This window comes from Camelina sativa, chromosome 20 (assembly GCF_030686135.1).
Source record: "Camelina sativa cultivar CO46 ecotype springtype chromosome 20, ASM3068613v1".
Lineage (NCBI taxonomy): Eukaryota > Viridiplantae > Streptophyta > Magnoliopsida > Brassicales > Brassicaceae > Camelina > Camelina sativa.
Window position 1 is genome coordinate 29,399,187 of NC_141899.1, and position 15,110 is coordinate 29,414,296.

At 34.9% G+C, this 15,110-nt stretch overlaps 2 protein-coding genes and 1 pseudogene across 3 annotated transcripts; 1 reads left to right on the forward strand and 2 right to left on the reverse strand.

Moving 5' to 3' along the window:
- The first annotated feature begins 223 nt into the window (after positions 1–223).
- LOC147919567 (uncharacterized) lies at positions 224–2,848 on the forward strand. The gene is made up of 6 exons (XM_087504007.1): positions 224–715; positions 823–906; positions 1,075–1,217; positions 1,441–1,821; positions 1,918–2,086; positions 2,183–2,848. The coding sequence occupies exons 1-6, from the start codon at positions 224–226 to the stop codon at positions 2,846–2,848; spliced, it is 1,935 nt and encodes a 644-aa protein (XP_087360133.1).
- Positions 2,849–7,472: 4,624 nt separating this feature from the next.
- On the reverse strand, positions 7,473–9,256 carry LOC104771539 (putative indole-3-pyruvate monooxygenase YUCCA5 pseudogene; annotated as a pseudogene). Its single transcript, XR_015592375.1, has one exon. The product of XR_015592375.1 is annotated as a putative indole-3-pyruvate monooxygenase YUCCA5 pseudogene (transcript).
- A 5,370-nt stretch (positions 9,257–14,626) lies between these two features.
- On the reverse strand, positions 14,627–15,106 carry LOC147919568 (uncharacterized). Its single transcript, XM_087504008.1, has one exon. It carries the CDS (start codon positions 15,104–15,106, stop codon positions 14,627–14,629), a length of 480 nt encoding a protein of 159 aa, XP_087360134.1.
- Positions 15,107–15,110: the final 4 nt, after the last annotated feature.

Below are 15,110 nucleotides of genomic sequence, written 5' to 3' on the forward strand. Positions count from 1 at the left end.
GGTCCGTTCAGTGATTACAGCGGATACAAATGAGTTCTTGACTCAAGAGGTTACTGAAAAGGAGGTTAAGGAGGTGTTGTTTATGATGCATCCAGATAAGGCTCCAGGTCCAGATGGGATGACTGCCTTGTTTTATCAAAAGGCGTGAGGGACTGTTAAGGTGGATTTGGTCCTTTTGGTAAATTCATTTTTATAGGATGGGGTTTTTGATAAGCGGTTAAATATGACAAATATATGTCTTATTCCTAAGGTGGATAAACCAACAAGGATGACAGAGTTGAGACCCATTAGTCTGTGTAATGTTGGGTATAAGATTATTTCAAAGGTTTTGTGCCAGAGGTTGCGCACCTTTTTGCCTTCTCTGGTTTCGGAGACGCAGTCGGCCTTTCTAGATGGCTGTTTGATCTCTGATAACATTTTGATTGCTCAAGAAATGTTTCACGGGCTACGGACTAACCCTTCATGTAAAGGAAAGTTTATGGCTATCAAAACAGATATGAGTAAAGCATATGATCGGGTGGAGTGGCCTTTCATTGAACATTTATTGCGAAAGTTCGGTTTCTGTGAGAAATGGATCACTTGGGTTATGTGGTGTGTCTCGTCGGTTCGCTACAAAGTCTTACTTAATGGACAACCACATGGTTCCATTGTTCCCCAACTGGGCCTTTGTCAAGGGGATCCTTTGTCACCTTATCTCTTTATCCTATGCACAGAGGTACTTATTGCTAATTTTTGGAAGGTGGAGGAGGCTAAGCTTATGACAGGGATTAGACTGTCGACGGCATGTCCGACAATCTTCCATTTGTTGTTTGCGGATGACAGTCTTTTTTTCTGTCGAGCTTTGAAGGATCATGTGAGGTTATCCTAGGGATCCTTAAGCAATATGAGCGGGTTTCGGATCAGCAGGTTAATTTTTAGAAATCATCAATTCAATTTGGTCATACGGTAGATGCCACCCTTCACGAGGAGCTCAAAGGGGTCCTTGGGATCACGACTCTGGGTGGTATGAGTTCATACTTAGGCATTCCAGAGAGTTTTGGCGGGTCTAAAACGAAAATCTTTTCTTTTATCCAGGACAGATTAAAAGCGCGAGCTGGCGGATGGCCAACTCGGCTTTTATCTAAGGGTGGGAAAGAGATGATGATAAAGTTGGTGGCAACAGTTGTTCCTACTTTCGTGATGTCATGCTTTCGGCTTCCGAAAACAGTCACGAGAAAGTTAAATAGTGCGATTTCTAATTTTTGGTGGAGCTAATCGGGGGAGTCGCGGGGGTTACATTGGGTAGCATGGGATAGATTGTGTCTCAGCAAGCTGGATGGGGGGGTTGGGGTTTTGTTGTTTAGACGACTGTAATACAGCGTTGCTGGCTAAGCAACTGTGGCGGTTAATTACAGTACCAGATTCTTTATTTGCTCGGGTCTTTAAAGGTCGCTATTATAGGCATTCAGATCCTTTTGATCCAATCAAGTCTTACTCACCATCATATGGTTGGCGGAGTATGGTTTCTGCTCGCTCTCTAGTTCATAAAGGACTCATTAAATGGGTAGGATCCGGTGATTGGATTTCAGTCTGGAATGATCCCTGGATTCCCGCTCAATCCCCGAGACCAGCATTAAGCAATGGGTTGGTTTTAGACCCTACGCTCCGAGTTAAATCCTTCGTTGAGTGGAATACCAATTCCTGGAACATAGCTCAGCTTACGGCCACTTTTGTGCCGGAAGATGTCGCCATAATTTTGGCCTTACCTATAGGTTGGCCGGATTCGCCAGACTTGTTGGGCTGGCATTTCATAAAGACGGGTAAATATACTGTCAAGTCTAGGTACAATATCTTACAACAACAGAAGGTGCCTGTCTCAGGTGGGAAAGTGATTGGTCCTCATATTACACAATGACTGGCTTTTGTTTGGAATATTAGGTGTCCGCCTAAGATCCGACATTTTCTGTGGCATGTTCTTACCGGTTGTGTGGCAGTTTCCACTAATCTTCGAAGGCGCGGGTTGGTTTGTGACACTCAGTGTGCGCTTTGTGGGGTTCAAGAGGAGACCATTAATCATGTTCTGTTTGAATGTTCCCCGGCAAGGCAGGTGTGGGCCTTATCTTAGTTTCTGACACGCCCAAGGTTTTTCCCTTCGGAGTCGATCTACACGAATATGGATTTTCTTTTTTGGCTTTTCTCGGAGACACCTACTCCAGAGGTTTACCCATGGCTATTGTGGTATCTCTGGAAGGCCTGGAATGATACATTTTTTGATAACCTGGATTCAAACCCAGAAGTGATTCTGCAGATAGCTGTGGATGAGTCCAAGGCTTGGATTTTGGCAAAATTAGAGGATGTGGCTGAATCTGCACCCTCGGTCCCAAGGATTTCCCCTGGAGGTGGTAGTGTTTGTTTGAGGGTTAGGTCTCAGACAAGTTTTTTATGTTATGTTGATGGCTCTTGGAAAGCGACAGATCCATATGCCGGCCGAGGTTGGTTTTGTTCTCCTCCTTTGGGAGGGGTTCCCACTATGGGAGCAGTCAATCTCCGTCGCAGTCTTTCCCCGCTTCATGCAGAGGTTGAAGCTCTTGTTTGGACGATGCATTGTATGATTGGGGCGGATAATCATGATGTTGTTTTCTTTACCGATTGCTCCGATTTAGTGAAGATGGTGTCTTCACCTACAGAATGGCCGGCTTTCACGACTTATTTGGAGGACATCCAGGAAGAAAAAGAAGAATTTGCATCCTTCTCGTTGATCTTAGTTCCTCGCTCGCAGAATGGTAAAGCAGATAATTTGGCACGACGAGTTCGTTCCGAAACACAGCTTATTACCTATGTAAATGATGTTCCGTCTCATTGGTTTTAAGTCAATCTTGTATATTGCTGTCAAAAAAAAAAAAAAACCTAAATCCAAAAACTCCGATCTGAATCAGTTTTGATTACTATAGTTAAATCTGATCAGATTTTGATTTTGGAATAGGCTGAGGTTAATAGAAACCCGATGTATATCCGCTAAATTAAAACAAACTATTAATAATTTTTTGCTTAGATCAGAAAAATTGGATCCATATACAAACCAACAGTATCAAACTTATATATGATTCAATTACACTTTGGGTTACCAATAAAATTTGTAAATCAATCCGAAATTAAATATTTCTGCCTGATCTAATCAAAAAAAACATCTACATCTCAGTCAGATTCTAAACATCCCAATATACTCCAATCCTGTTAAAAAAAAAATAATAATAATATTATTTCGTTACCTGAAAATAATTGAGATAAATTAAATTATGGTCAGAAAGGTTAAAAAAAACTTGTGTGAGAACATAAAAGTGAAACCAGAAAAGTGAGAATAATTGTAATCATTGTATGCTTATTTAGGCATGAAAAATTTTAAATTTTGAATGTTTACAGTATAACGTTAATGGAACAATAATTATAAACCCATGCTTTCATGATTTACAGTCCTGTAATAGATTTTATTACTTTTGTAACTTTTGTTTTTGGGTAGGGAGAAAAAAAAGTCGCTATTATCTTCTGATGGGGTACGAATTTATTTGATAGGGTTCAGAGTTTAGAGAAATCATTAACTCGAAGGAGCAAAATGGAATTTAAATTTCTTGGCCTACCGCATAGAGTAACTATCCTGTCTACGAATAATTATAACAACTTGCCTAAAAAGGACTACAACATTTCCATATTAATAAATTTTATCATTTTTATACAAAAAGTAATATCTGTAAAATACCAAATACTACTCTTCAATCATTGTAGCCTTTTTGCCAAAGTCCATGGCTTTGCAATCTGAAAAAGCCTAAGGAACACTATCAATCTCTAATGCCAATACTATTACTCTATTAGTTTGTTTTTATGTTGTTTAAGTGTTTGGTTTAAGTAAAGGAAAAAATGAAATAAAAAATGAAACCCTCTATACATGTAACGATGTTGGTTTGAGTGTTTTCTGAATTATGGCAAAGACTTTAATGTCCGAGATAAGTTTTTTTTTTACCATGATCCGAGATAAGTTATCTGAATTATGTTTAGGCTCATGATTACGAGTAAAACTGAGGATTAAGTTAAGCTCCAAATTGTGGGTATGTCGTAGAATGTGCTGTTGTTTTCGTTTTAGCAAAAGCTTTATTTATAAAAAAATAAACCCACCACCCCCTCACGCATGATATGTTGTTTTTTTTTTTTGAAAAAGGCTCGCATGATATGTTGTTAGTTTTATATTTTTTAATTTTCAACTCTTGTAGCATAATAATACTAGTATAGTACTAGATGTTTTCGCCTATCATTCATGCCTCGGCAGCTAGTATACGTCGCAATTTTATTCTGCCATGTATCATATGTTACAAATTACTTATATATTCTTTTTGTCAGCAAAACTATTTAATATTAAAACAATAGGAGTGATTAAAAGTAATATCAAAAGGTAGAATTCTCTTTGCTGGCACAAAGATTTGATGCTTATGTTGCTTTTGTATAATTGTAACTTAATTTGTAACTAATATTTGCTGGTTAACTTTCTAATCTTAGTATATTTTATAACGAAAACTAATTATACAAAACTGATTTCTACAAAAAAAAAATGAAATAGACATGATTAAAAGAAAAATTATAGTATATATATACAACTATTTAATGAAATTAGTATGAATTTGGTGAAGAGGGTTGCAGTGTAATTGAGAGTTCAGGACGTTTTATTGTTGTTTTTATTGGGTGTTAAAAGGTTACGATACTCTTATGTAGTTATTATGTTCACTTGTATCTCTTCAATTATTGACTTTATTTGTTGCTTCATTTGATCATTGACTTTATTATACGTTATCCAATCACATGTTTTTCTCCCCGGTGTGGCCGTACCAGAAACGTATAACGTTCATCTCCTTAACATGTTTTTAATTACTATGGTGACTTTGTACCAAAAGATTCAATTTTTTTTTGTCGTCCGTTGTTAAGTCATCATCTTTTCCATTTCTGTCGTCCGTAAAATTAACATCTTTAATTTTTTATATTATATGCAATTATGATGAATGAGTCTACAAATAACTTGACTAAGTAGTCTAAGTGCAACTCTCCCCGCAAAAAGGTATGTTATCTGCAATTTGAAACTTCTGAGTCATGGTGTTTAGTGAACCAATCAAATTTGATCATTCTGATGCATATTTATCTGCGTCATTGCTTACTAAGCTAAACAGTTGAATCTCGGAGTAATTTAGATAGAGGTGATTTTTCCTATGAAATAGGCTTTGCTGCATAATCGTGTTTTGTAGCTTGAACTTGGTAGTGAACTTGTCGAGATCCCTAAGACCCTAACAACCCAACGTTTCGTTATATAAATTTATTTTCGATATTTACTCGCTTATTTCATACAAATATTTTTCATTTTGCTTTTTTATTTTTCTTTCTTTTTCTTATAAGACTGGGTTAAGTAGCATCAATTTCTATGTGATTCGATTCTTAATCTTAAGTATTTGCATCTTTAGTTGTGTATTTGCAACTTTTGTGTGGTTTGAGCCTTTGAGATAATATATTTGTGTGAACAAATCTACACATATCGTCTATTCTTTCTGCTTGGCAATTACGTAATATTAGATGACGAAACTAGCAAAATTATATCTTCTTCTTCAATTGGTGAACTTGAACTTCTCAGTCAATTTCAGTTCCGTTTACTTTCTCTCTTTAATTCACTATTTTCTCTGTATTTTTCAAACATAGAAATCAGTTGTCTATAAACTTTTTCCATTCATACCTCTGAAAACATATACATACTTATAGCATAATTTCCTATTTGCAACACTCTCACACTAACACTCGAAAGCACTAGATTAACCACACTATACTAGGACTGATCATCACTAGCTTTTAGGCTAACATTAAAAGACTACTAACTCTCTCAACCACTCCAACAACTCACAAATTTAACTAAATTTAGTTCTACTTAGTACACACCAACATACTTCAACTAAAAACCCATCTGAAAACACTTATACTCTTGGGCCATAACCAAACCGGCAAGGCCCAAACTACTTTTTAATTCCAACACAAAACCTTTATTTTATTTGTTGACCTTTCTTCTTCGACTCTTCTTCTTTAGATTCCAAGTTTTCTTGTACGTCCCACTTTCTCCTTTTCCTTGGTCTTTGTTTCCTTCTCACAGATGTTGACATGTTTGTTTATCTTCTTCAGGGTCGATTGAAAATAAGTTGTTTATTGACAACCATCCGGATGGTTGGTGTGGCTTTTTGGGGATCCCCTATGTTGGTGTGGCTTTTTCTCCTAAAGAATTCTGCAATTTTTCACTAGTTTCTATTCAAACACCAAATTGATTTAAAACCCTAAATAGAATCTCAGATTATTCTTCAAATAATAATCTCATTAGTTAAGTAGTAGTGCTAGGTCTTACCCGAACATTCCTTTAATGCCAAGGAATAAACAATATCACCCATACTATAAAACATGACAAACTCCATGAAGTCCCAGGCGATTGTAAGAAAACTAATTAAACTTTTGTTTCAAAGGGATAAAATACACCACAATTATGGCAAAACGAAAACATAAATGAAAATCAAACAGATATGAGCTTAAAACCAAATTCGGTCAATAATATTGAAACCAAAAAGTGAAAGAAAAAAACCTAACTTTGTGAGAATAGTTTTTTTTTTCAATCAAATTAACAAACCCTACGTACTTCCACCAAAAAATTCATCTATCTTATGGTATAAGTATATGAACCCTACATAGTCATTACTTAAGATAGGATTCCATTATCACATTTACACCATCACGATCGACGAGATCGCTGACAACGAACAAGTTTCTTCAACTTAAACAAAAATTTACGAGCCATTGATTCTTGACGTTTTAGATCTGTATCAGGTTTGGGTTTGTTGAACTTGTAGCTCTGTAGATAGATGCAACGACGACGACGTTTGTAATCATCTTCTTGACTCGATATAAAGTCGGCACTCAGTTTCTCTGAAGTTACCTCTACATCACATGTTGACTTCTTCGGATTTCCTTCTCTATCCCAAACTTTTCCATAGATCCAATGCTCCATCGTCTTCTTCATCTTCTTCTCCTTAATAGTAAAAAGGTTTTGCAATACCAAAAGGGTTTGTGAAAACTTAGGGATTCGATCAATAGTGCATGGTGGTATTGGTAGGATAATCTAGCTAGTTATATAGAATCTATCCAATAGAATTTATCATATTAAATTTTATTACAACATTTATTTAAGGCTTTTAAATGGGCCAAAAATTGGGCCTCTGATATCTCGAAATTGGTCAAACTAAGGTCTTAAATTTTCTTTTCTATTCGTTCACTTACAATTCTGGTTGTACTTAGTTTGACCAATTTCGAGACAAAAACTCAAAAACAGAATGAAATTGTTTTGTTTCTCGATTTAATAAAATGAAATTGTTTGCCGTAATCTTTTTTCTTTTAAAGTGAGATAGACCTTATGAATGTAAAATTGTGAATCATTAATAAAGTACCCTTTATTATTATAACTTATAAAGTTATAAGTATCTTTTAGAAAACCATTACAAAGATAAAATTTGAAAAACAGAAGAGGAAAGAAAAATGAAATAATAATGAAGAGAAACGCCACGTCATCCTCGTTATACAAAACGCCCATACAGCCTTCAAAAAACGACACCGTTGGGTCTTCAGGAGAGGGCTCTCTTGTATCTGTATGTATGTATACTTTTGTTTACAAAAAAATGAAATAATAAATTGAACACTCTGTTTTTTTTTTTTCCTTTTTTTTTTTCTTCTTACCCCAACCCTTTAGAATAAAGTAAATGATGGTATAAGCCAGCCCTAACTTGAGGCCTAAGCAACTGAAATGCATCTGCGGTGACCCACTCGTGTTCTCATTTTCTGTCGTTTGGTCTCTTCTCTCCACACGTTTCCAATGTCTTGAGCGATGTTAACGGCGTCTGCTGATGCTCCGGCTAATCCTTTCCTTGTGAATCCGGCCGCGTAAAGTCCCGATTTCCCTTTCCATGCGTTTGGAAACGGTGATTTCGGGAACCCGTTTTTCGAAAACAGATCGTTTTCTTGGAGCCATGAAGGTACGTTGCTACGGTAACCCGTGGCGAGAACCACAGCGTCAAGATCTAATCTCTGACCGTTTACTAGCTCGACGTGGCTACGAGTAAACCGTCTGATTCCCGGGACGATTTCTACTTCGCCGGATTTGATTTTCTCCATAGCTCCAATGTCAAGAACTGGAGTCTTCCCAGTGACAACCTTGAGCTCCATTGGGCCCATCTTGGGTCTCTTTAGCCCATACTTTGTCAAGTTTCCCAAAATCAACCATGCGAGAATGAGTAGAATCTTGTCTACTAGCCATAGAGGGAACCACTTCATCAACATCATCGAGATTTCGAAACTTGATTTGCCAAGAACCTCTCTTGGTAACACGTGAACAGAGCTACGAACAACCATGGAGGCATTAGCATTGTGATTTGCGAGATCAAGTGAGACTTCCATGCCTGAGTTACCACATCCGACGACAAGAACACTCTTTCCTCTGTATTTCTCGCCGGATTTGTACTCACACGAGTGGATCACCTCGCCGTCGAACTCTGTTTTGAGCCCGTCGATCTCTGGAACAACTTTCTCCGCGTTTTCTCCCGTAGCCACCACTAGCCACCGACAGATGTATTCCATCTCCGACCCAGAGGAAGACGAGGATGATGTCTTGATGCGCCAGAGACCACTGGTCTCGTCGTACCTAGCGGACTGAACACACTCGTTGAACTGAGGAGTAATTTCGAATTTGTTTGCGTAGGACTCAAGGTAGTCGATGAACTGTCGTTTTGTTGGATATTCAGGGTAGTCTTCCGGGAAAGGCATTTTAGGTAATTGACAAACTTTCTTTGGTAAGTGAAGTTTGATTCTGTCGTAAGTACGTTTCTGCCATAGTGAAGCAATGCAATCTGCTCTCTCCAATACCACAAATGGAACATCTTGCTCGCGGAGGCAAGCGGCTGTGGCAAGACCCGATGGCCCGGCTCCGACAATAACCGGACCGTTAACCCAAATGCACCGTTTTCTGTCTGAGAAATCTTCACTTCCCATGAGCCTAAACATGTTCTCCATTTTTAGAAGGTGAATTTGAACAAATATTTTGTATGTAGTAAAAATAGAATAAGGTTTTGGGTGAGTTTGATCGAAGTATAGGTAGTGAAGTTTTTTTTTGTTTGGTTTGTTTGTAGATTGAGGAATGAGATGTTTTGGAATGTGTTTGGAGGAAGAAGTGGTGTGGGTCTGTTTATATAATGGACGAATTAAGAGGAAGCAGCATGTGAGCTTGTGATTTGCGCGTTCTAAGGTTAGTTATTAATCAATATAATAAACACAAAAGTTCTTCAATAAGTGTGTGTAATAATTTATATATAGGTTTCCCATTTAATCATATGCTTTCGCTAAAAATACGAAATAGTTTATATTATTTTCTTAACCTTTTTTTTTTCTTATATGGAATCATTCGATTCTTTGCTTCCAAAGCTTGTGATGGGACTTTGATTAGAGTATCTCATAATCATATGCCCGTTATATTACTATTAATTAGTTGGTGATAATATAATATAATTGCTTTATGGTATATATTGTGATTGTACTTACTGATAAATTTGCTTTGAATATATAGTTTTAAAATTTTAATGGTGTGAAAGGGGGTAATCAACTGGGCACAATGGACCAATCATAATGACATTTTATATCATTCAAATTCTTCTGATCATATATGGTCCAGTGATAATGATATACATCATCCGAATTCACCCATGAGCTTGTAGATATGGCTATGGAAAAATAAAACTGGATTGTGAAAACTACTTGTGATGTAGATACATAGACATAATTAATTTGTATTAGAGTTATTAGTTGCTAGGAAAACAGACTGAATTTACATAAATGAACAAAAGAATCAATTGATATTACTATTATGGTGTTCTTTTTGAGGATACTTTTGACGTTCAAGTCAGGCCTTTAAACAAACTAAGTATGGAGAACTAATCAAGATGATAAATTATCTTTTTTATTTTATTTTTTTCTCTCCGGTCTAATTCGTTTTCTTCACTTATGATTTAGTCGTTTTTCCATTTGAAACCAAACATTTTTACAAAAGTTAGTAATCGAGTTTGATAAAACAAAAAAATAGCGTGGCAATGCATGCTGACAAGTATGCAACCACGTGGATTAGATGGTGAGCCCAGGTGGGGGCTCAAATTTGCCCCACTTCAACTCGGCTGCCGACTCTACCTAACCAGGCAGTGTAACCATGTCAAAACCAATTTGCAAAAGCTTTTTGTTTTTTTTTTTTAGTATAATCAATTCGTTTTTTCATCTTCTTTTTGACAGCTAATACAATTCTTTTTTGGGTCAATTTATTGTAAATTTTTTATATATTTATTTCTGTAGAATTTTTTGTCCTTTATGATGTTGATCGCTTTATATATTACTTTCGATGAATGTTCCGTTACAAAGTTTTTTCTAGATTTATAAAATGAACTCTAAATGGAAAAGCTGATATTTATATTCCATAATTTTATATATTGGAACTTAGTAACGGAATATAAATATCAGCTTTTCCATTTAGAATTCATCGAAAGTAATTAATATATAAATTTTCTTTTATTACAAAGATAATATATACAACGGACAATGTGACCCTTGTACATATATATTTTCTTTTCAAGTACATTTATATGTTTTAAAAGGTCTATAAGAATTCGTAATGTCGACTCTTGATCTATCGCGTTTTCTAGTACTTACTAAATATTGTACTACAAAATCACAACTGATCGTACTCACCAAGGAATCAAACAACCACACCAGTATCTTGTTTGCAATAGCTTTAAAACCCAAAGGTAACTTGCTGTAATAAAATCTTTTAAACTGCTAAGACCCTACTTGAGACACTTAAGCTTAGCCTTATATATTTGTTATTCTCCTTCATGCAACATAATATCATAACCTACCTATGACTATGAGTCCACATCAGCTTGCTAATAATACGTCATCCATCGCTCCATTCCAATTTATGAAGCACTACTACCCCCGCGGCTAGTATAAGTTCGTTTCTTCAATCTAAAATGCCTGTTTTAGAGATAGTTACAGTGTTTTGAGAAAATGATGTTTGTTTATTATCTCCTACAGATTGAGTTAAGTTTCTCATAGAACATTATTCACACCGAATCATAACACTCGACAAAATTGATTACCGAATCATTATATTTAGTAATGAATTTTTTTCTTCTTTTCTTCTGGCAATGATCGAATTGGGCAGTTAGATTAGATTGTAAGATCATTTTTTCATGTGGTAATTGATTATAACTACTGAAGCTAGATTAGAACGGATTTCATTAACTGGCCTTGGTTAAACTTTTCCACCGGCACTTAAATTTGGTTGGTGCCTTGGTGGCATATGTATACTTTTCATCACTATATTATTATATAATTAGACGTAAATCGAATAGTACAATATAAATCTTTTGCATTTTTAGTTTTAATTGAGGTTCAATGATCACTTCATTAGAAAGCTCCCTTTGTAGTTGTAGATATTACAAATAAAATACTTTTGTAATGATTACATTCTTACTTATTTATATATCAAATTATCTTTTAGGTGTAATAATGGAGAATTTTATACATGTTATCAAATTTAACAAAGAATGTATAGTTTTTGGCTCACATGGCTCCTTCCTTCCCACAAGCTGAGTATATCATTCATAAAATAAATAATAAAAATAATCGAAGAAAATCTTAACAATATCGTTATCATTTTCCCAGTTGATATATTTATCCTAAGAATAATTAAGAATCCCCCATAATTGCCGAATTTTGGTAGTTGAAAGAATCCAAAGAAATTGACCAAATTTGTGTCAACGGCCTCTTCGCATAGAGACATTAATGACGTATTTGACTAGTAGTGTACATAGAATGTGTATATACAAACAAATATGAGAAATATTAGTATATAAAAATATGCATTAAAAACAAGAGTTTTAAAAATTGTAATTGGTATACAATACTATTAGATAGACTAGCCAAATGAGTTTGGTTGCTTCCATACAAAGGGGAATTTAAGTCGTTTGCCAAAAAATCTGAGAAGTAATTTGGAGGTTTAAGATAAAGATATTAAAGTATTGATGATAAAGTCCATAAAACCAAAAACATTTCATATGCATAAAACTTAATTAATATGCATGTATGAATAATTGCTGATACATATATACGTGAGTAATATGACACATTAACAAGTAATATTAACAAAAACCAATAGAAATATGTATAATTCTATATATATATATATATATGTAATATGTTAAGTGTTATTATATGATTAGATTTATGTTAATTTATGCTAACACAACACAACTAAAGCGCAAGTGTTAATTTCCTGAAATAGTTAGTTAAATGAGGTAATTATGAACATATTAGAGTTTCTTTATTTCGTTTTTAATCGAGAGTTTCCCGACTCTCCCATTAGAGTAGTCAAATAATGCTTTGGTTAAGTTACCGGAATCGAAAAAAACAAATAGGTTTGTATACAGTAAATGTGAGTGAAAAGGTCGCTCTACTATTTTTTTTTTAAAACTGAAAAGCCAAATTTTCTTCTTGACTAAAGAAAACACCACCAACAACAAAAATATATTCAAAAATTCTAATCGTTTCATGATAATTTGAAAATGTATGATGAAAATTAAAATAAAAGTCTTAATTATTGAGAGAATCTAATTTATTTGGGTTCTCGAAATTTTATACGTGGCGTTTTCATCCATATGCATGCACATATATTTCCTCCACGTAGTCGTAATGTGCATGGAAAAAAAAAAGGTGGAATAAGTATAAAGCGTTATTAAGTTTTTGAATAAGGACATATTAATGGTTAGTCACTAATCTCTATCTATGAATGTCAAGAAAATTATATTAGGAGGGAATGCTACGCGTCAGGCACAAATTCATTTGACCAAAGTCGTTAAGACCTTCCTCAAAAATTGGTTTTTTGTTATCCAAAACAAAAACTTCTGCTGATAGATTTTAGGGATTTTGTGCATTCTTTACAAAACTTAAGTTGGACTAAACAATTTAGAAGAAGATCATGCATGTGCCATGATCTAGCTTAAATTTTTCTTAAACCATTACTCAGATTCCCTCAAGAAGAAAGTCAAACTTGTTCTTATTTTTTGTTTTCCTTTTGATAAATGTTTATTTCCTTTCGTTTTAGGCAAGCCAAATTTGTCTTTTACCGAGAATATTTTTTTTCTTCTTCTTCAATTTTTTTTTTTTTTTGAATGTAATGTTAAATTATATTCTAAAGAAGAACTTTGGTACAACTAGTGCTTCAGTTTTTTAATGTGGTCTAATTGAGAATACAAAAATCAGAATCTAGATCCTAGCCATATGAGTAATCCATCCTCGTAGCGCCGATCCCCCATGAGGGCAAATTATACTTGTTTCTACTGTGTATACATACACATGCAACATATATACAGATTGTAATTTGCTGTTGATGAAAGGCTTATATACACATAACTACTGGGACATAAAAAACATGCATACATAATACAGATTCACCTTTTATAGGTAGTGATGATCGATAAATTAGTGTATAGTACTGTGTAAAATTTTAAACTACATTATGAAATGACCGACTTTGAGTAAATATGGGAATTCGATATGATTCGATTCACATTTTAATTGGGGAGGGAATCATAATCTTTAAGAACATGCCAAATATATTTGAAGAGAAGATGCTTATTTTGACTATATGTTGGGAATAAATTGATTTGGTTAATCAATTAATTAGTTAAAATATATAGCGAAGAACAAAATTTTCTCTATTAGTTATCTAATTACTTCACCAAGAAATAATTAGATTGAGTCAAGGAATTACGAGAGAAGCAGAAAACACATGAGGCACATGGAAATTACGATTTTCTAATGATTATTGTATAAGAATTCGGTTACATGAAAAATTGAAAAATAATAACAAGGAATATTTGGACCGTTAAGTATGGTTAATGTTGTAACTGGTCAAAGTAAAGATTCTTAAATTGAGTGGTCAGTCAAAGTTTATAGTCACCATACTAACATGTCATCACACTCATTGTTTTTTTTTTTTTTTTTTATGTAACTAAGCACTTAGTTAGCCAACACTACTTAATGTATCCGATCCATCAATACTATATATATACAGAAAATAAAAAGAGAAGCATCTATGGTTAAAGTGGATTATTGAAATTAATTACTTTTATCCAGAACTGAAACATTTTATTTTGAAAGAAAAAAAAAAGAAATATCAGTGAAAGCTAAGCCGTGGTGGTGGTGACCATCAAAGCCATGAGGGTCAAATATAACTGAGTCCACATAAAATGGTCAGCTAAATTGATTGGCCCATTAGTGAGATTGACATCAAGTTGATCATTGTTGGTATGGTGGGCATTGGCTTAGGTTTCGTGCAAGTGTTTTCGTATTTTTTTTTTTTTAAATGTAATGTTAAATTATATTCAAAAGTAAAACGACGTTTGTACAACTAGTGCTTCGTGAGTTTGAAACTTTTGCCTAACAAACTATATAAAAATTGAGCAAAGAGAAACTGAAATGGAAGAAAATGATGGGGTCAGCTTCTAGAACTCAGCCATAGAAGTAAACCGTCATAATAACGTCGATCGCCCATCTGCTGAATAGCTAAGAGTTGTTTTCGAATTTGCTGATCAAGTCGCCGCACTAGCTGTCTTGCATTGAGCGGAGGTTCTCCATGTCTACGGCCATTGCGCTCCCTCCATATCGAGTGAACAGCTAGTTGAAAGATATAGCGAGAGAGGAAACCATGAAGGCGGTCTTGCTGAATACCCGAAGTGAAAGCTAGAACCACTTGCCAAGCCGTGGAATAATTGCCCTTGAACACCCCCTTGGCCAGAGCTGCCCAAACTTTAGAAGAATAACTGCAGAAGAAAAAGAGATGATCTCTAGTTTCTAAACACTGCAAACACATAACACAGTTTCCAGAATCTCCTCTATTCCAGCGGGTCATTCTCTCGCCAGTAGATAACCGATCCTGAATCGCTAGCCAGAGACAAAAGGCGTATTTTGGGGTCATATGG